This window comes from Loxodonta africana, chromosome 27, assembly GCF_030014295.1.
Source record: "Loxodonta africana isolate mLoxAfr1 chromosome 27, mLoxAfr1.hap2, whole genome shotgun sequence".
Classification (NCBI taxonomy): domain Eukaryota; kingdom Metazoa; phylum Chordata; class Mammalia; order Proboscidea; family Elephantidae; genus Loxodonta; species Loxodonta africana.
In genome coordinates this window covers 35240672-35263019 of record NC_087368.1, presented here as the reverse complement: position 1 = coordinate 35263019, position 22348 = coordinate 35240672, and the positions used below count along the sequence as shown (strand labels likewise).

The 22348-nt window shown below is 43.2% G+C and overlaps 1 protein-coding gene across 2 annotated transcripts in view; it reads right to left on the bottom strand.

Moving 5' to 3' along the window:
* The window catches only part of STAC (SH3 and cysteine rich domain), a 134939-nt gene extending 126024 nt beyond the window's left edge, over positions 1–8915 (bottom strand). For both annotated transcript variants that reach the window (XM_064277454.1, XM_064277455.1), the window contains exon 1: positions 8742–8915. In XM_064277454.1, coding sequence (XP_064133524.1) covers positions 8742–8852 — 111 coding nt within the window. In that variant the 5' untranslated portion in view covers positions 8853–8915. The remainder of the gene's footprint in view (positions 1–8741) is intronic.
* Between the last annotated feature and the right edge of the window lie 13433 nt (positions 8916–22348).

Sequence of the window (22348 nt, the reverse complement as noted above, 5' to 3'; positions counted from 1 at the left end):
CCATACTTTGGGAGTTCTAATGCCATAAGCCCATGTTCCTACTGACTCCATCCCCTTTTTACAGTTATAAACAAATAAACCACTGCTCCTGAGTCAAGTGAGACTCGTGTGTAGGACAGAGCAGAACTGCCCCATAGGGTTCTCAAGGTTGGAATCTTTAGGGAAGCAGACTGCCACATCTTTCTCTCGAGGAGTGGTTTGTGGATTCCAACCACTGACCTTTCGGTCAGTAGCTGAGTGGTTTAACCACTGTGCCACCAGGGTTCCATGGCTATCCCCGTAGAAAATATAAAGGAGATGGCTCTTAATAGTAGCCTAGAGTGTAAGACACTCAGGAATGAGCTAGCAGAGAACTGGACAGAAAACATTTTAACAAAATTCCCAAGCATTTAGGAGAGACATAAAAGAAGTTTCAATAACTAAAGAGATATACGATGTTCCCGGACGAGAAAACTCACTGCTGTGAAGATTTCACTGAAATGATCTGAAAAGTTTCAGGCAGTCGTTTCCAAAATAGGATTTTTATAACTTGATGGAAGAACAAACAGGTGAGAGCAGCTAAATAAATAAGTAAAATTCTCAAGAGGGTACTTGTAGTTTCAAGTAGCAAAATCCATTATAAAGCTATAGTACTTGAAACATTATAATAGTAATAACAAAAGTAGAGTATAAAAATAAATGCAAAATAAAGTTACGGGTCATTAAAATAGGACAGATGACCCTATAAGATGACATGGTTTATATTGCCATTTATTACAAAATAAATCTAACACTTCAAATCATTGTCAATGGATGGTTCTAGAAATACTGATTAATCATTTGGGAAAAATTAGATTCCACTACATAACAACAGAAATTATGGATAAAGTGATAAAAGCAAAATGTATATTTTCAGGATCTAGAGAAATAGGTTAATATTTATCTGCTCCTAGAGTGGGGGGGACCTTTCCAAAAATAAACGGGAAAGAAGACACCATAGCCAAATAAACTTGAGATGTTTAAGAACATAAAAAAGGAAATCTATGTTGAAAAGACAGTAAACAAAATTAAAAAATAAATGTCAATCTGGGAAGATGTTAGCAATGTGCATGGAAAGATCATAGTTTTACTGCTCATAAAGAATTCTTAAAAATCAATAGGAAATGGATGAACACTATTACAATGGACCAAACATGAACAGATAATTCACAAAAGAAGGAAGACAAATAATCAAAAAACATATGACAAATAGCCCTCCCTCGGGAGAAAGACCTTCCTTTTGCTCCTGTAAGCCCTGAGAGGCAGTCCTACTCTGTCAGGTGGTATTGCCGTGAATAGGAATTGACTCAACAGCACCCAACAAACATCAACAACAACAGTGAATAAATGCTGGTTAAAACAATTTTTAAAAACAATTTTTAAAAAGTCAATACTTTCTGTTCTTCTAATTTGCTGACTTAAAAGGGTATGCTATAACCTTTCATTAGGGCACTGTGTCAGTGAGAATAAAAGACCTTAAAAGTGTTTATACCGAGAATCAGTAATTTTACTTCCCATGAAACTAATCAGAAATGTATATAAATATTTACGCATCAGGCTGTATAATTTAATTTTTTTTAATATTTAAATATTTAATATGGATTGAATTGTGTCCCCCTAAAATATGTGTCCAACTTGGCTAGGCTGTGATTCCCAGCATGGTTGTCCTTCATTTTGTGATCTGATGTGATTTTCCTATGTGTTGTAAATCCTAATCTCTGCCTGTGGTTAAGGAGGCAAGACTAGATTATGTTAAAGCGGATTAGGGTGGGACGCAACACCCTTACTCAGGTCACATCCCTGATCAGATGTAAGGACAGAGAAGGGAGATTGTTGACATGTCATGGGGTTGGTAACCACAGTCACAAAACAATATGTGTACTAATTGTTTAATGAGAAGCTAGTTTGTTCTGTAAACCTTCATCTAAAGTACAATAAAAAAAAAAAAATTCTTTACCAGTTAAGCTAAACTACTGTTTGGGTTTAAGAAGACTTCAGAGGATATTTCTGTTTTAAAGGTTTATGGGTTATCTCAGGGCAATAGTTTCAGGGGTCCATCCAGCCCCCATGGCTGCATAAATTTTGGGGTCCATAAGAATTTGAAATTCTGTTCTGTATTTTATCCCTTTTGGTCAGGATTCTTCTACAGAATCTTTGATCAAAATGTTCACTAATGATAGCCAGGCATCATCTAGTTCTTCTGGTCTTACGGCAAAGGGGGCAGAAGGAGGGTGAGAATGGTGGCACAACTTGAAGGATGTAATCAATGTCACTGAATTGTACATGCAGAAATTGTTGAATTGAACAGAACAACCAGAATGGAAATAATAAAAATGTTAACACACTGTGAAAAGTGTAACCAATGTCACTGAATTAAATGAGAACCTAATTTGCTGTATAAATTTTCTCCAAAATCACCATAAAATATTTAAAAAAAAAGAGAGAGAGAAGCTAGCCAAGAGACGGGATGTTATACCACCAAGAAAGTACTGCTGAGTGCATCCTTTGGACCCGGCACCGAGAAGCTCCTAGACCAGGGAAGGCTGATGACTAGAACTTCCCCCGGAATCAACAGAGAGAGAAAGCCTTCCCTTGTAGCTGGCACCCTCAATTCCAACTTCTAGCCCCCTGGATGGCAAGAGAATAGACTTCTGTTTGTTAAAGGCATCCACTTGTGGTATTTCTGTCAGAGCGGCACTAGATAACTAAGACGCGTGAAAGCTGGGAAAGAAACTAACTATGCAACCAGAAGGGGTTGATTAAATAGAATGTGGTAGAACAACGAAGTGCAATATTGTGACATCTTTAATATTCATGTTATTGATTATCTAAGAGTATAAGAAAACTGTTTATGGATAACATTAAAAAAAAAAGCACCAAACACATTTATGTATACACTATTATCTCAATTTTGTTTAAGTGTGTGTGTGTGTAAATAGGAAACACATATGAAATACAGCAAAAATTGTAACAATCCTTATCTCTGGGTGGTTGTATAAGACATGATTTTTTTTTCTTCTTTGTGTTGTCCTGTTTTTCAGTTTTCTATGTAAAAAAAAAAAAAAAAAATTTTTTACATGGAGGAAATGGTACCCTGATGGCGAAAGGTCAGAGGTTCAAACCCACCAGCCACTCCACAGGAGGAAAATGTGACAGCCTCTTCCCATAAAGATTTACAGCCTGGGAAACTCTATGGGGCAGTTCTACTCTGTCCTATAGGGTCACTATGAGTCAGAGTTGACTCCATGGCAAAGGGTTTTTGGCACACTGAGTAACTTACTACTTTTATAATCATGAAAATAACTTAGATAAGAACATAATCAACTTTGAAAAGACAGCTGCATCTGCTTAAAATTATTTGGCAACCTGGAGGTCACTGGTGACCTTTGTCAGAGCCATTTATTGGAAATGAAGTATGAATGGGAGGTGAAGAAGAAAAGAGATCAAATGCAAATTTCTCCAGGAGGCTTGCCTGGAAGGCGTTCAATCTTGCTTACTCTGACGTTCTATAATTCTGTATAGTCTAGATCAGTGTTTCCCAAACTTGGCTGCACAATGAAATCACCAAGGGAGTCTTAAAAACACGGATGCATGGGGCCTTCTCTCCGAGATTTCCATTTAGTTGGTCTAGCCCATGACCTGGGTTCCCCAGGTGATTTGAAGGCAAAGCCAAGGCTCCATTTCTCTGGTCTTCTCCCCGAGTAGAAGTAAAATTCCTTACCAATAGTAGCTACTGCTGCTTTCTTTTTATAAAATATCTTTCACCAGGTTTGGGATGTGCTAACCACAAAGCAGGCGTTCAGTAAACTGACGGACACAGAAACTTTTGTGGAAGAAGCAGGTGAGTGCTTATGGTTAGGGATGTCTTCCTCCTGGCTTGGACGGTGGCCCAGGTCCAGAGAGGTGCATGTAGGAATGAGGGGCACCTTGGCCCAAGGCTCCTCTGGGACACTGGGTAGCTTACATTGCCCTTTCAGAAATCTTAGTCACAGGTGGGTGGGTCTACGGCTTTTCTTCTTGGGGATGCAAAATAGCTGAGGTGAAAACTCACTGCAGCCAATAAAAAAAAACAAAAATGGTATCCCTTGAAGTCGAGTGGATTTCGACTCTTAACGACCCTATACGACAGAGTAGAACTGGCCCATAGGGTTTCCAAGGAGCGGTTGGTGGATTTGAACGGGCAGTCTTTTGTTTAGCAGCTTAGTGCTTAACCACTACACCACCAGGGCTCCAATGGCAAAACTAAAAGTCCAAAGGGAGAAAAACCCAGTTGTACTATTGGAATGTTAATTTTGGTTATTCGAATTATTCCAGCGTTGACATCTGGGGTTGGCTAGTCGACTCGATGGCACTGGGTTTGGGTTAGTAACAGAAGCCACCCCATTGGAAGCATGGAGAGAAATTAAATAGTGCTTTATGCTTACCGAATGCACACAACATATTAGGTGTTTTACATATTCACGGATGTTACAAAACCCATGCCCATTGTGTATCAACATCCCCATCCCAGATAGGATGAAGCTGAGGACATCTGTCCATGGTCATAGAGACGTGTCACAGAGCACAGAGATACCAGGCAAGAAGAGATTCGAACTCTGGTTTATTTGACCTTAAAACCTATCATCCCTCCACATCATTGACATCTGACCATGGGTCACAGAAGGTATGCAAAAGGGCACCACACCAAACCTTCACATTAGACGCGAGCAGGCTTTCTACGTGGTCTGTAGTAGGCAGAAGAGAAGGCATTCACTTAAATAAGAAATGCTCGCACGCGAGTTTCTCCTTTGTATTCAATTGTCTCTGTCAGATACTTAGAAAACAAATTAGGCTATTCTCTTTCTGGAATTGCTAGTGGAAAGAAAGAGGGGTAAGGTACATCAGTGGCTTTTGAAGCTTTTTCAACTCAACTAAATTTTAAGAAAAGGAAAAACCACATAAACAATCTTACCAACTTGTGGTTACAGGAGTTTGTTGTGAGCAAATTACCCTGTGAGGTTCAAGTCAGGATTCTTAGACAAAGGAATTAATACTATCTGTGAGATGGAGTCCCTGAGTGATGCGAATGGTTAATGCGCTCAGCTGTTGCCTGGTGATCTACTTCCAAAAAATCAGCCATTGAAACCCAATGGAGCACAGTTCTACTCCGACACACGTGAGGTTGCCACGAGCTGGAGCCAACGACGGCAACTGGTATTTAACTGCATATTAGGCAAGTTACTATACCTCTCTGGGTCTTGTTTTCCTCAAAAGTGGTGGAAAAATGATATATAAATAAACTCTGGAGGCTATAGACCCCTTTTGAATCCAATATAAGCTATGAGTCCTCTCCCCAGACAATGTGTATACACACACAGACACACACAGAGTTGTGCGTGCTGTGTCTGGTTAGCATTTTAAGGATGTTACGAGGGAAATGGACATCTGGAAACATTTCGCGTGCTCAGGGCATTGGATCTTCATTTCTATCTGGACTGGAAGGACTGACTGTTGTGGCCCCATTTTCCAGATGATTCCGTGATATTTCATTTAATGACTTCCATAAATATATTTTCAGGGAAAGAGCAGCAAAACCAGATGCAAAGAAACCGGATGAGATTTACTCTTTAGCCATTTCACATGATAATGTAGCTAAGTTGATTTATTTTCAAAGGTTTCTTAAAACGAGAAGACCAAAACAATCTTGTGTAAAATGCTTGGGTCAGGCTCTTAGGGAAAGTGGAAGGACGTAAACGGGACCCGTGCGAGAGAGCAGCTGCCCAGTGGGGAAGGCTTGGGCTCCAGAGCCACGCAGCCAGGGTCCCTGTCCTTTTTACGTCACTTCAACTAGCTATGTGATCTTTGGCAAGTCACCTAACCTTCCCTCACCATAAAGTGGAAATAACCACAGAATCTCCCTCATGGGGTTATTGTAAAGATGAAAGTTGTGCCTAACATGTAGCAACCACTCAGTGGATACCCACTATTGTTCCGTCAACTATGTAAAATCTAAAAACAGATGAAAAAAGACATAAACTGTAGATCGAAATGGTAAGAGTAGTTGTCTCTGGATTGTAAGCCAATGGGTGCTCTTTTGCTTCTCTATTTCTACAAAGACTATCTGCCACTCTTGCAATCAGGAAAAAAAAAGTTTTAAAATGTAAAAATAATTGTAAGAGATTTCCTCAAGCAAGTTGAATGCCTGGAGGAGCCGGACCGTGTTCGTTCCCACGCAGTGTTTCCACAGACAGACACATCCCAGGAGAGTAAGATGGAATTACTTCTAAGGTCTTGCTTATGTTCTGCTCACTAGCTTCTCATCTTCAGGGTGGAAGGATCCCTGTAAATGCCCAATGAGCTTGAGGTGTGGAGTTCCTGGTATAGAATGAATAGAGCCTGTCTCTGCTCCTGTTCCAGGCCATCCCTCACAGCAGGTTCCTCCCCACTAGAAGGTTAGCTTTTCAGCTGTGCATGGACGCCTTTAGAAACAATCATGAATGGCCTGCTTCTCTCTCAAGAAAAACGTACATTCAGGCACATTCTTTTGCCTTCAGTTTCCTGTGGTTCATGGGCTCCCTCCTATGGCCCATCTCCACTGATCAAGAACATCTAAGCCAAGGCAACACATTTAGGGATGTATAAACACACACTGCGTGTCTGGATCGCTTTCAGGAAAACCGACGCATTTAAAAATCTGAAACCTTAAACGAGCTTTTGCTTTGCCAAAGAATCTACCTTTAAACCAAAAAACCAAACCCATTGCCATCAAGTCAATTCTGACTCATAGCGACCCTACAGGACAAAGAAAAACTGCCCCATAGTTTCAAGAAACTCATGGTGGATTCGAACTGCCGACCTTTTGGTTAACAGCCGTAGCTCTTAACCGCTACGCCACCAGGGTTTCCAGGAATTTACCTTAGGACACTAATAAATAGCAAACCCATACAACTGACTTTGCACATGCCTCTTTACCCAAATGCTAAGCCCGTTTCAGACATACCCATCGCAGAGCGATAAGCTCAATCCAAAAAGTTAATCGCAGTTCCACTCCTGAGTTTAGCTACACTCATTAGAGCACCCTAGATGGCCTCTGAAATGGTCACTAACTCACACCCCTCAGGTGACTGATGGTCTATGACAGATGATGATGAGACACTCAGAAACTTCAGGTTGGAGGAGAGGTGGTACGTACGAGTGTGTAGTGAGACTGCTTTGGAGTATATCATCTGTAGCGAGATCGACCCATCTCCTTACTTCAGGAAGGAGAAGAACAAGCCTTGGCTGAATCCTTACACTGTACCACGATGGACATTAGGTCATCTCAAGTATTCCTCACAACGATTCCGGAAGGTTTGGGCTTTTGCCGCCATTTCCAGATAAGGGAACTGAATTTTAGAAAAGTTGGTGTACATGCCCCAGGTCAGATGGCCAGAATTTATCATAAAAAAGTTTTAAAATAAAATAAGAACAGCATAAAGCTCTCTTAGATCACCACCCAGTGGCCAGAGCCCTGGTGGCACAGTGGTTAAGAGCTCAGCTGCTAACCAAAAGGTCGGCAGTTCAAATCCACCAGTCGCTCCTTGAAAACCCCATGGGGCAGTTCTACTCTGTCCTACATGGTCACTATCAGTCAGAATTGACTCAACAGCAAAGGGTTCTGGTGGCCAGGAAAGGCACAGTCCCCAGCATCCCACCAAATCGTAACAGCCTTTTAGGCTGAGATTTTTGATCTGCTGACTTTGTCAACGGCTTCCAGGGATGGGTCATGAAGGGTCACACGGATTGGACTTCTCCGCACCCCATTTGAGCTGCCCTCCAAACGGGGACCCCCTTCCCTTAGCTCCTTCACAGGGACTGCCTCACATTCCAAGGATGCCTAGGGAACTCACCAAGACATCTGTATGAAGAGCCAGGAGCCCTGCATTTAACCCACACAGCTACAAACTCCATCTTACCATTTTCACTCCCAGCTGCGGTGCCATTTGGCTTCACACTACTAGCAGCCACATTTTACTTGAGCCTCTTCCAAGATTTCCAAACACGTGCCTGGCACGCAGGAGAGTTAACAATGACAGAAGAAGTGCTGAGGGCTGGTTTTGTGTATGTGTGTTTGTATAACTCCTCATAAAAGCAAGTGTAAGTTATTAGAGTACTAACTTGCACTAGAGAAGATCAACTTTCCCGCGAAGACAGCGTTCCCCTGTGCCTGGTTTTCTGACATGAGCGGTGTATGAAGCTAGGGGATGAGCCTAGTTCAGGCGAAGGGTCTCCGAGACCCTTGGGATACTGACAACCTGGGCTGACCCTGTCCTAGCTTTGTGAAGGACCTTCCTTCAGCTGTCTCCATCCCTCCGCCTCCAGAAAGCGCCTAACACCTACACGCATTTTGGGCACAAGCAGGTTCAAAGCACGGAACAGCCAAGCCACCACCACCCAAGGAAGCCGTCTCGGAGCCCAAGGTCCAGGAGAATTGCTTGTACTCGCGGGGTACAAGCAGCCTAGCGCAAAGCCTCGGGTCTGTGTGAGCGCCCAGGCTGGGTCCACAGGGACACGGACCAGCATCAGCAGCAGCGAGCCCTGCCGGACATTCAAGTCTCAAGGGAGTGACAGTCTTTGGACCCTGGTCGGACTAGGGACCCAATGTAGCCCCGGCGCGAGCGCCAGTTTGGAGGAAGCAAGGGTGGGCAGATGAGGGAGAGGGGGAACAGTGAGTTGTGTTGTCTTGGGGCAAGTGTGAGCGGTACCTTGGATTCCTGGCTGCTGGTGGATGCAGGCGAGGGCGGCTGCTCGGCGCGCGCCGCCTCCTTGGGCAGCCCGTCCACCCCGTCCTCGCGGGCGCCGCTCGGAGGGATCATCGTGACCGCGCGGAACGGTGTTGGGCTCCGGGAGGAACAGCGAGGCTCGCCTCCTCCGCGCGCCCTGCCCTCCGCGCGCTCGGCCGCTCAGCTCCGGCTTCCGGGGACCCCCATCCTGGCCGAGGCGCCGACGCGCCCCGCTGGCGCCTCGCCCCCGCGGGCCCTGCCCTCCTCGCTGGCTCTCCCGCGGGCAGGGAGAGCGCGCCCCGTCCCGCCCCGCCGCGCCGCGCTCGCGGCCACCTCGCCGGCGACCGCACAGTCGTGACTGCCACCCGGCAGCCGGGGAGAGGGAGGCGGGAGGCGGCTCCGGGGCGGGGCTGCGCGGCCAACGCGGGAGAAGCGAGGAGGGCAGGGGGCCGCGCCCGCCCGAGGCTCTGCTGGGAGGCTGGGCGCGCACGGGCACGGCGTCCGGCTGAGTCTTTCCCAGAAATGATGAAATTCCGACCCAGACAAGTGAAGAGAAAACCGTGAGTGGTAAGGCCAGGAGGGGCCACCTGCTCCTCCTCCCTCACCCCAAGGAACAGCGACAGTGACTTAGCTAAGTTATACAGAGTTTAGGGAAGGAGAGCAAAACCAGAGCGGGGGTCCCCTGACGTGAGGGCACCTTGCTTTTCCCTCACTCAGCCTTGGTCTAAAGCGGAGTTGATGCAATGTGTGGGCACACAGCTGTCCCTTATTTTTTTTAATGCATTTATTATGCTAAGCCCTTTGCACACCTTGCCTGTTTAATCCTCACAAACACTCTGTGTAGCTAGTTACTCTCGCTTCTATTTTATAAATGAAGAAACTGAGAGGCTAAGTAATTTGCATTGAGTCACTGAACTATAGATGATGGAGCTGGGATTTGAGCCCATTTTGGCTTCAAAGTCCGTGCGTTTTTGGACTGTAGAGCCTCAAACTAAGGCTGGACCCTCATAGCTGACGATCTAAGGGGTGTTTCAGCGTAGCCACGAGGAGTTCAGGGCAGTTCACAGAGGGGCAAACTGGTCTACCTTATTAGATTTTTTTTTTTTTTTTTTAGAAACCTAAAGATGGCCCCATTGGGTAAGGGGAGAGAAGAGCCTAGTTTCTTTTGAAGACAGACCTCAGTGTACAGGGAAAAGAAATACACCTGGATATTTTAACATTTCTGTTTTTGTTTTCATTAATACAAAACTGCTTCTTTAATTTTCTAACAAAATTGTAAACTTAGGTTTAGATTTTCTTGATTCACTACACACGTTTGCAAGTTCAGCTTCATGGACATACCACCCCTGTGCACATAGGGCCCTGTACTTGGTTGACTGCTCTGCCGTCATCATGTTGGAATTCCTAATGATTTTTGAACATGGAACCCACATTTTCATTTTGCACTGGCTGGACCCTAGGAATTATGCAGCTTGTCCTGCATGTTTGGCCAACTGATGTCCTTTGGAACAAATCTAGCTCTCTTTCCATCCCAGGCCTCAACTGAAAGCTCCCTGTTGTGAGTATAGGAGCCCTGGTGGCACAGTGGTTAAGAGCTCAGCTGCTAACCCAGAGGTTGACGGTTCAAATCCACCAGCTGCTCCTTGGAAACCCTGTGGGGCAGTTCTACTCTGACCTACAGGGTAGCTATGGGTTGGAAGCCACTTGACGGCAACGGGTACTCTGAGTGCCAGCCTCTCGCTTGGCATTTGGCTCTCAGGGTATCTCAGAGCGTTCGTTCTAAATGCCTCTGTAACCCTCAGCCTCTTATTTGCTCAGGCTGAATTGGATAGACCAAACTGTCACGTTTCCCCCTTGAAAACATAATTCCCAATTACTGGAGAGAGAAAAATTCTCACAGGCACCATCACAGCAGAAACAACCATAGCAAATAATGACAGGAGCAGCAGTATCAACGTATCTTGTCGAGCATCTGTTATGTACTGGGCATTGTGCTAAAAACTAATGATACAGCAGAGAGAAAACATAGATGACGTCTGCTCAGGAATTTAGAGCCTGGTGCGAGAGATGCAGTTCATCAAGTGACACACACACACACACACACACACACACTTAATAAAATCATAAGGAAAAGTACAGGACTGTAATGAATGTGTGCAAACGCAAGGCCTGAACTGGTGGGGACCAGAGAGGGGTTTTCTGAGAAAGCGAACCTCCTAATGTCTACTGGCAACTCCAGTCTTGGCGAGCAAGTACCTCGTGGCTCACAATAACGAATTTTTCACCTTTGGATTTATTATTATTTTAAGTAGCCCTGGTAGTGCGATGGTTAAGAGCTTGGCCACTAACCAAAAGGTCGGGAGTTCAAATCCACCATCCACTCCTTGGAAACCTTACGGGGCAGTTCTACTCTGTCCTACAGGGTCACTAGGAGTTGAAATTGAGTTTGGTTTTTATAACTTTTTATAACCTGAAGAGCAGTTATGTCACTCTGCATTATAGGAAACGCTTCGCTCTGATCGTTGTCGTTAGTTGCCATTGAATTGGCACCCTGCCCCACCACCATTTCAGTAACAGAGATCCTTGTCTTCTAAATAACAGCCACCTTTTCTAGGACACTGTGGAACTACCTGTGGTTTCCCACAGTCATCAAGCCTTCGACCACGTGTTTTTTTCGTATAAAACTCAATTTCATCCCATCTTTTGTTATCCAGTTGACTTCTCTTATTCTTTAAAGCAGGTCTCCAGGCATTTATTGCTCTTGGAATCTCCTTCTTTGACCTCTGTAGTCTGACTTAGATTCCAGACCCCATGCCATGTTCCCATGGTGTCCTTCCCTAAAGAATCAGTAACAGAATTGCCCATCTCTTCCATTAAACTATGAGCTCCACTAGGCCAGGGACCATGTCTTGCTCATCTTGTTTTCTCCAGCTCCTGGCTCAATGTTTGTTAACAAGATGGAGAAAGACGGCAGCTGCCTGTGCAGCCCTCTGAGATCTAAGAGACCTAGGCATTAGTTACTTAAGGTGTCCTCCATACACTGAATGGAGAGAGACCCTGGGATGCTTCTAGAGAACAGTGAGATTTAAAATCAAACTCCTTGATATTGAGGATTTGGCCTTTATTGGCCTAGGAGAGGATCTTACACAGAGAGTCATGGCTGCCTGTGAACGTGGGGCTTGTTGATTTGCATGGAGGTAAGGGGGCCTGCGGAAAGGAATTACGTCCACAGCTCATCTCGGGGTGGCGGTGGGGGGGAGGGGGCAGAGGTGAAGAAAGATGGATCATTGCTTTGTCTGAGCTCTGTGGAGAGAGAGCAGTCGGCAAAAATGGAAGGGGCTATGTTTGTGAAGGATTCCTGGAGGCTTGGGCAGGAAGTGATCCAAGGCACTGCTAGCTATTAGCGGATGTAGATGACCATGTCTGATTGAGATTTAGAGTCATGGAGTGGTGCAGGTCCTCCAACCTTATCATGAAAGCCAGCCCTTGGTGTCTGCATGGTGACACCCAGAGGACAATGGAGAGGACAGATAATCTCCATATGCTAGGGAGATGGGTATCAGTGGATGATGGACCAGCAAAGTGATTCCCAGAGGATGCCTGGTGAACATGGTTGTCACTGAGCCAGAATGAACTTTCCATGGCCACGTGTGAGGCACCCTTTGGGACTCACCAGGAATATTGCAGCAAGACCCCACTGATGACTGCAGGCCCTGTGTTAGGAGCCACAGTTACATTTTAGCTGTTGTTATCAAGATGACCTTATTTTTATAGCAGGCTGGTGAAGCCTGGAGAAATTTGGGTTGCAAATAATTATTCAAAGTCTCAAGTCCTTAGGAAGACCTCGGAATTTTTGTGGATTCTCTTCATGGTCCATTACACTCTAGCTGCTGGGTAAATATCAAGCCCGCAGAAGTGTGAAGTGTGCAGAACTTGGACAGGAAGTTCCCACTCTTGCTTCCATTTACTCCTTTGTTCATTTGTAAGCGGGCAAATCCCTCTGGCGGCATGCCTTTCTCAGTAAACACTGCTGAGTAGAAGAGTGCATAAATCTTTCAGCCTTCTCCATTGCTTTACTCCGAGTTTGGATAAAGAGACTGAACTTTCATTCTACGGACCTTGGTTTCTCCTAGACCCATTTGGTAAAAAGATGTGATCATGGCTACTTAAAGAAAACAGCCATAATTGTGAAGGGTACAAAAAAGAAGAGCAAGGAAAGGGGAGAGGGAAGACGGTCTGGGTACATGGAGGACGTAGTAGTGACAGAGGTAAAGCAGGGAGGGTTTTGATAACGGGGTGTTCTCAATGTCAGATGCACCAGACTCATCATGGATAATGAGACATAAGGGAAGGGAAATTAGATTGTTGATAATAACAGCTAGCATGTATCGGGCATCAATGAAGTTCCAGACATTTTATGTGTGTTATTTCATTTAATCCCTATAATACCTAAACAAGATAAAGAAAAGTATCCTAAGTCATATAGTGAGCATGGGAACTAGAACTCAAACCCAGATCCACCCTGATCCTGGGACAAGTTTTGGCTGCTCTGCTCAGCTGCTACCTTGGCAACCGTAGAATCGAGATTTGGTAAAGAGGCAGCAGGTCTTAAAGGAAAGGAGTGATGCAAATTGAGAGCCAGAGGCATAATGGAAGACCCAGGGGAAGTCCCTGAGAATGCAGAGCTGTCCACCAGGCTTTTATCTCACAAGGAAATCATGGGCAGATCTACGCTTTGAACATGAGAGTCAAGAAGTTAAGACAAAGGTAGGCAGGAGGCACCAACCATCACCATTCTTTCTATAAAGGAGTCTGGGGATGGGTCAGAATCAGCAATGCATTTGGGTTTTGAGAGCTCCAGCACCAGTCATCACCCTCAGGCTAGCTTGCCTGATGGACTTACCTTCAAGCCCGAGAAACCAAATGCTTTGCCTAAATCCTTACAGCTAACAACAACAGGCCCTATTTTGAGCAACTGTTAGTGCCAGGCTTTCAGCCCTCCTAGCAACTCATGATTGGTCTTCTCAGAATTAAAGCTAATAATTTAATTTGGAGACTCATTTATGGTCAGGGCAAATGAGATCCAGCCTAAGCATCTTTAATTTGTTTTGCCAAGGGCCAATGAGTAATACTAACATAAGCAATAATAGTGTAACACATTTGTATAGCGTTGTTTGCATTGGAATTATTCCTTGCTGGAGCCATGGGAGCCTGGTGGAGCCCAGCTGGTGCAGTGGTTAAGAGGTTGGCTGCTAACCAAAAGGTCAGCAGTTAGAATCCACCAGCTGCTCCTCGGAAGCCCTATGGGGCAGTTCTACTCTGTCCTATAGCCTCGCTTTGAGTCAGAATCGACTCGACAGTAACGGATTTGGTTTTTTAAATGGCTTTGGAGGCCTGGTGGTACAGTGGTTAAGAGCTATGGCTGCTAACCAAAAGGCCGGCAGTTTAGATCTACCAGCCATTCCTTGAAAACCCTATGGGGCAGTTCTACTCTGTCCTGTAGAGGGGCCATGAGTCAGAATTGATTCTACAGCAATGGGTTTGGCTTGGTTTTTTTTGGAATTCTCGGAAATAGCTAGCGAAGTCCAAGTCTCATATAGCTGCTTTCCTCCTGGTTTAAGATCTGTCTCTGTTCTCTAAAATGCACGTGTTGCTTCTAGCTGGTTATAACCTCTATGGCATCCCAGGAACTGCTTTTAGCTGGTTGTAACCACTATGAAATGGGGGGTGGGGGGGGTGGGGAATGTATTCTACATGTAGCGGAAGAGCCATGAAGCCTAAATCCAAACTACCTGGGTGTGAATCCCAGCTCTTCCACTTAAACGCAGCAGTAGCTTAGGCAATTGATCTAGTGTTTCTCAGCCTCAGTTTCCTTATGCCTAAACTGGGATAATAATCCCTACCAAATAGAGTTAGAGGATTTAATGGCTGCTCAGAATGGGTCCTGATATTACCATTGTCATTAGCCATAAGGTTTTGGGTAAAAATATTGGGCTTGAGTTGAGTTTTCTGTTATTTTTACAGCCAAATGTATATACAAAATCAAAAATGGATTCTCTTTTTATTTCTAAAATCATTAGTAGATCTTGACTGGGGAGTTCAGAACAGCAAATAATAGCTAAAATTTTGTGGAAATAGATATAAAATAAATCTGTCTTGTAGATTCTGACCCCTTAGCTAGTAATTATTATTCAGTTTTACATATCTTCTTCACAGGGTTCAGGGTAAGAGTTTAAGATGAGTATAACCCAGCCCACCTGGCGTTTTGGTCCTCAGACTTGCCTAGCGCATTCCCTCTCCTCAGCTTCAGCGCTTGCTATTCCTGCATCTGAGTCTTCCAGTATTATTCCCAGTGACTTCGTATTTTAGGCCTTAGTGCCCACATCTGAAAACATAGTGTTTATTCCTTTTATTATTTCATGTCCTCTAGAATGTAAGCTCCATGAGGTCAAGGACCTCTTCTCTCTTGTTTGCTTGTTGTTGTTGTTAGGTGCCATTCAGTCAGTTCAGACTGAGCAACCCCATGAACAAAGGAATGAAACACTGCCCGGTCCTGTGCCATCATCACAATCATTGTTATGCTTGAGCCCATTGTTGCAGCCACTGGGTCAATCCATCTCATTGAGGGTCTTCCTCTTTTTCACTCACCCTCTACTTTACCAAGCATGATGTCTTTCTCCAGGGACTGCTCCCTTTTGATAACATGGCCAAAGCACCTGAGAGGAGGTCTTACCATCTTGGCTTCTAAGGAGCATTTTGGCTGTACTTCGTCCAGGACAGATTTGTTTGTTCTTCTGGCAGTCCATGGTATATGCAATATTCTTTGCCAACACCATAATTCAAATGCATCGATTCTTCTTCAATCTTCCGTATTGTCCAGCTTTGCATGCATGAGGGGATTGAAAATACCACAGCTTGGGTCAGGTGCACCTTAGTCCTCAAAGTGATGACACTTTAAAGAGGTCTTTTGCAGCAGCTTTGCACAGTAGAGTACATCATTTGATTTCTTAACTGCCGCTTCCATTGGCGTTGATTGTGGATCCAAGTAAAATGAAATCATGTCAACTTCAATATTTTCTTTGTTTATCATGATGTTGCTTATTGGTCCAGTTGTGAGGATTTTTGTTTTCTTTGTGTTGAGGTGTAATCCATACTGAAGGCTGTGGTCCTTAATCTTTATCAGTAAGGGCTTCAAGTCCTCTTCACTTTAAGCAAGCAAGGTTGTGTCATCTGCATAACGCAGGTTGTTAATGAGTCTTCCTCCAATCCTGATGCCTGCTCTTCTTCACATAGTCTAGCTTCATGGATTATTTGCTCGGTATACAGACTGAATAGGTATGGTGAACGGATACAACCCTGACAAACACCTTTCTTGACTTTAAACCGTGCAGTATCCCCTTGTTCTGTTCCAAGGACTGCCTCTTGGTCTATGTACTGGTTCTTCAGAAGCACAATTAATTAATTCCAGAATTCCCATTCTTCACAATGTTATCCATAATTTGTTATGATCCATACAGTCGATGCCTTTGCATAGTCAATAAAACACAGGTAAACATCTTTCTGGCATTCTCTGCTTTCAGCCAAGATCCATCAGACATCAGCAGTGATATCCCTTGTTACATGACCTCTTCTGAATCGGGCTTGAGTTTCTGGCAGTTCCCTGTCGATGTATTGCTGCAACTACTTTTGACTGATCTTCAGCAAAACTTGACATGGTCTGTTCCACATTGGCCCCTGCCTTGTTCTGACTGATGATACTGAGCTTCTCCATCATCTCCTTCCACAGATGTAGTCAATTTGACTCCTGTGTTTTCCATCTGGTGAGGTCCATGTGATGGTCTTCTGTCAATTTGTCATACTGTGGTGACTTGTGTCTTGCTGTGATGCTGGCAGCTATTCCACTGGTATTTCAAATACCAGCAGGGTCACCCATGGTGGACAGGTTTCAGTGGAGCTTCCAGACTAAGACAGACTAGGAAGAAGGACCTGGCAATCTACTCCACAAAAAAAATTGGGTAGTGAAAACCTTATGAATAGCAGTAGAGCATTGTCTAGTATAGTGCCAGAGGATGAGCTCCTCAATTTGGAAGGCACCGAAGAATGACTGAGGAAGAGCTACCTCCTCAAAGTAAAGTTGTCCTTAGTGACATGGATGGTGTAAAGCTTTCAGGAGCTTCATTTGCTGATGAGGCATGGCTCAAAATGAGAAGAAATAGCTGCAAATGTCCATTAATGATTGGGACGTGGGATGTACAAAGTATGAATCTAGGAATATTGGAACTTGTCAAAAATGAAATGGAACTCTTGAAGGTAGATATTCTGGGCATTTGTTAGCTGAAATAGACTGATATTGGCCATTTCGAATCAGACAATCTCATGGTCTGCTCTGCTGGGAAAGATAAATTGAAGAGGAACTGTGTAGCATTCATTGTCAAGAGGAATATTTCAGGATCTATCCCGCAGTACATTGCTGTTAGTGATAGGATAAAATCCATATGCCTATAAGGAAGACCAGTTAATAAGACTATTGTTCAAATTTACACACCAGCCACTAATGACGAAGGTGAAGAAATTGAAGATTTTGACCACCTTCTGCAGTCTGAAATGGATCAAACATGCAATCAAGATGTATTGATAATTACTGGTGATTGGAATGTCAAAGTTGGCAACAAAGAAAAACGATCAGTAGTTGGAAAATATGGCCTTGCTGATAGAAACGACGCCAGAGTGCACGATAGAATTCTGCAAGACCCAAGACCTAGTCATTGGAAATACATTCTTTGCTGTATGTTCCTAATTCTCAGGACAGTGCCTGGTACATAGAGGATGCTCAGTAAATCTTCAATGAATGAATGAATGAATAATAAGATGTTAGTGCTAGACAAGAACTCATAAATCTAATGAGGAATCTATAAAACTATTCTGTAGAGGGGAAAATTGAAACTCAAAGAGGTTAACCACTTGCTCGAGGTCACTCAGTGAATATGTGGCACAATGAACCAATGTCTATTTACTTGCCTACCAGTCCCAGAGATCTTTGCTTTATGGAGCTTTGGAGCATATGAACAAACTACCAGCTGCACAAGTTTCCAAGCTTTCAGAGTCATTATGATATTACACATATTACTTCCAAATACTGTTTTGTAAAACAACGACTTTGTCATGATTCAAGCAGTGCTCAGAAGAAACACTGAAGATATTAAAAACCTTCAGTCCTACCACCCATCAGTAATAACCGTTAGCATTTTAGTAAACCTCCTTGTAGAAGCACATACCTATATGGATATATTAAATTTATATTCGTGTGTATTTTCATAAAAATGATCTCAGGACTTTAAACTGTTGTCAGAACCTCCTTTTCCTTCAATAATATGCAATGGAGATGAAATGCCATGTCAACAAATACAAGTACCCATCAGCCTCCTTAATGACCGTGTGTATTCTGCTGCATAGGCGAGGCACAGTTTATTTACGAGGATTGTTTGTGCTTTATGCTAGAAACGGTTAGAGGGCCATTACAAACTCATTATCTCGTTTATTCCTAAACATCAGCATGGCAAGGTAAGTACTATTAGATCCATTTTGTAGAAGATGTAATTGAAACTCTGAGTGACTTTATGGATTCCCTAGTGGGTTACATTAAGGGCAGAGAGAGGACTCCTGCTCCCCATCTTTGGACTCAAAACCTCAGGCTCCCTGCAACATGTAAGCAAATAGTGAGATTCATTGTGATCACTACTGAGTTAGACACGTGTACAATGTGATTTGAGAACATGTACGGGGTGGAAAAGATGTCGGGGAAGGTTCCAGTGGAGTTTGAAGGATAATTAGAATTTTTCTGGAAAGATAAGGGGAAGCAAAGAATCTTGAACAGAGTGTACAGTATCAGTACGGGCATAGGGACATATTTGTGCAGGAGTTCTTCAGGTTTCGGCCTTAGAAAACCACAGCCTCTTTTCTTTGGGAGTAACATTTACTGATCATGTAGACAATTCTCAAAAAAAGGGAAAAGGTTGGAGCTGAACAAATGACTTGGACTAATAGGTTTAAGTCCTTTTACCAATGGCTCATGGGGAAATTTGGAAATCAGTCAGCCTGAGAGGAATGCTATTGGTCGTAACTAGCAACAGAGAGAGGGAAAAGCATAACGAGGACCCCTGGAGGGTTAAATGGGTCACAGAGTGAGAAGAGCCCGAATTCAGAGAGTTCTGGGAGACACACGTAGAATCTTCACGTCCAGCAGCCAGATACCCAGAGGCCTGGTTCCTTCTGAAGGGCTGTATATGAGGCCCTAAAATTTAGACACACATGTAACTTGCTCAGTTACTATCTCTAAGGGATTAATAAGGAGTCCTGATGGTGCAGCGGTCAAGTGCTAACTGGTGGGTTAGCGGTTGGAACTGATGAGCCGCTCTGTGGGAGAAAGATGTAGCAATCTGCTTCTGGAAAGATTACAGCCAGTCCTACTCTGTCCTGCAGGGTCCCTATAAGTCGGAATCAACTGGATGGCACACAATAACAACAAGCAACAAAGGATTATTAATATTCACCTTATTCTCTGTTAATCTCTAGATGTGAGCAGTAGGGCTGTCTTTCAAAACAAGAACAGAAACTCCAGCAAAGACAGGATCATAGTTCCTGATTTTTGTCCATAAAGCTTTGCGCTTACTTTGACGTATGTTCCAAAAGCTTATAGAGTCATGCTGGGGACAAAAGAAACTGAAAAAATACTATATTTTCCAGAATAGGGGTTATATTACTGCTTTGTCTTTCTGTCTCCTGTACCACCCTGTGTGCCTTCGATTGCTCACTTGGCAGCCTGGAGCCATCCATCAGGCACTTGACAACTGGCCTGGAAAAGATGACTCAGTCCTGTAGCCTCAAATGCTGCTTTCTTCTCTCTGTAGCTGAGGACAGCTTACCCAGAAAGCCTGGACTTAAGAAACATGCCTAAACTTCATCTGCCTTCATTCTTGAAGAATTGTCTGTGAAAGCGGGGTCTTTTTTTTTTTTTTTTTCTACCAATACTGATAGCTCATCAGATACAGGACACAGGGGGAGATAGTGTCAATGAGATTATTGCTCAGACAGACCTTCCAGCATGGGTTTTGACTGCATCTTGATCCCCTCTCTCCTCCCTGAAATGCCTACTACCAAAGTGCCCAAGTGTATCAAGCAAATGGCCAAGTACTTTGAGGGAGCCCAGCCCAGGCAGCAACTTCATATTGCACGGAGTTACTGCATTCCCTAGAATGCAACTAGAGCTGTTCGTGTGTAAAATGAGATAAATACCGGGGTTTTTTAAAAAAAAAAAAACCCTCTATTTTACCACTTGCTTTTCTTCAGAATCCTTACGTGACATTCACCTGTTACTTCTACTTCTAGTGTGGTCGTGGGGGTAAGGGGGTTAGTATTCACTTAAGATATTTGAGGTCACTTTCAAATATAAGGTAGAAGTGTCTAAATAAATCAAGTCCTTACATTCATTTATTTACCAACATTTTCTGAGACCTGCTACATACCAGGCACTTCATTAGCTCCTGGAATATAGAGAGGTACATGTATGCTCCCTGCCTCAAAAGAAATCTCAGTTTCATGAGAAAGGCAGGACTGGGGACAAATACCAATGAGTGTGAAGAGAGAAAATGGGAACGTGGGGAGGAAAGGACCAGTCCTACTGAGGGGATCAAGGGAGGAGTCACCAAAGGGAAAAAATTAAGAGTCAAGGGGAGGGAGTTTTCCAGAAGGAGAAGAGTAAGGTCTTTCTTGACATCTTAAGACTGGTGTACTTCCCTGCTCATGTTTTCTGAGGTATGTCCTGATGAGTATTTACTTTGATGTGTATTTTTCCAATTCTAGCAATGAACGTATGGATGCTAAATTAAAAATACAATACCATTTACAATCAAATTAAGAAAATGAAATACTTAAGTACATACCTAACAAAACTTGTACTGGCCTTGCATGTTGAAAACTACACAACCATGGTGAAAGAAATAAAAAATCTAAATAAATAGAGAGAAATACAGTGTTCAAGGTTTGAAAGACTCAACATAGTAAAGGTGTCTGTTCTTCTCTATTGATATACAGTCTTAATGCATTTCCTATCAAAATCAAGCAAGAAATAGAAATAAGACTATTCTAATATATGTATATATACAGGCAAAGGAACTGGAATACCTAAAACAATTTTGAAAAAGAAAAGTGTTGTTGGAGGAATCAGTCTACCTGATTTTAAGACTTATTCTGTAGCTACACTAATCAAGACTGTGTGGTATTGGCAGAGAGATAGTCATATAGATAAATGGAACAGAGCAGAGGACCCAGAAATATATTCACAAAAATATGCCCAAGTGCTTTTTGGCAAAGATGCAAAAGTAATTCAGCGGAGAAAAGGGAGTTTTTGTAACAAATGGTGCTGGAACATTTGGACATCCATAGGCGAAAAAATCCCCCCGAAACAAAAACCTTGACTTAAGTCAAAGTACAAAAAAAATTGATTAGAAACCAACCAACCGTCAAACAAAAACTCAAACCCATTGCTGTCCAGTTAATTTCGACTCCAAAGGATGTAAAAATTGTTGTTGTTAGGTGCCATCAAGTGGGTTCCGACTCATAGCAACCCTCTGTACAACAGAACTAAGCACCACCTGGTCCTGTGCCATCCTCACGATAGTTGTTATACTTGAGCCTGTTGTTGCAGCCACTGTGTCAGTCCACCTCATTGTGGGTCTTCCTCTCTTTCACTGTCCCTCTACTTTACCAAGTATGATGTCCTTCTGCAGGGACTGGTCCCTCGTGGTAACGTGTCCAAAGTGAGACGTAGTCTTGCCGTTCTTGCTTTTAAGGAGCATTCTGGTTGTATTTTTCCAAGACAGATTTGTTCATTGTTTTGGCAGTCCATGGTGTATTCAATATTCTTCACCAACACCACAATTCAGAGGCATCAATTCTTCTTCAGCCTTCTTTACTCATTGTCCAGCTTTTGCATGCATATGAGAAGATTGAAGACACCATGGCTTGGGTCAGGCACACCTTAGTCCTCAAGGTGACATCTTTGCTTTTCAACACTTTAAAGAGGTCTTTTGCAGCCTCAAAAATAAGAATAAATAAGACATGAATAAGAATAAATAAGAATTCATAGATGAGAGTATCTAAAGAGTTAAATAATGTTCAAATTTTTCCAATGTTAATTTTTGATTAGAAAAATGAAAAGCAAAGCAAACAATGTATCTGCTTTTACCCATTAGCTCCATGAAAGTAAAAAAGAACAATAGCACTTATCTCTAGTAAGAATGCGGGGAAATTCATGCTAATTGCCCCTGCCTCCTGGAAAATTAATCTGGCAGTAGCTACTCAAAGGAATAACACAATTATATCTGCAACCCTACTTCTGGAGATCAAGCACATATAAATCGTAGCTGCAGTATATAAGTAAGGAAGTATGGAGAGGAAAAGAGAGATTAGTGATTTTTTTCTTTATAATCTTTATATGTTTACATTCCCTGTAATGGACTTGTCATGATTCTAAAATTTGGAAAACAAAATGAGAGATGGAAAAAAGAATTGTGACTTCTGGTTTCAATTCT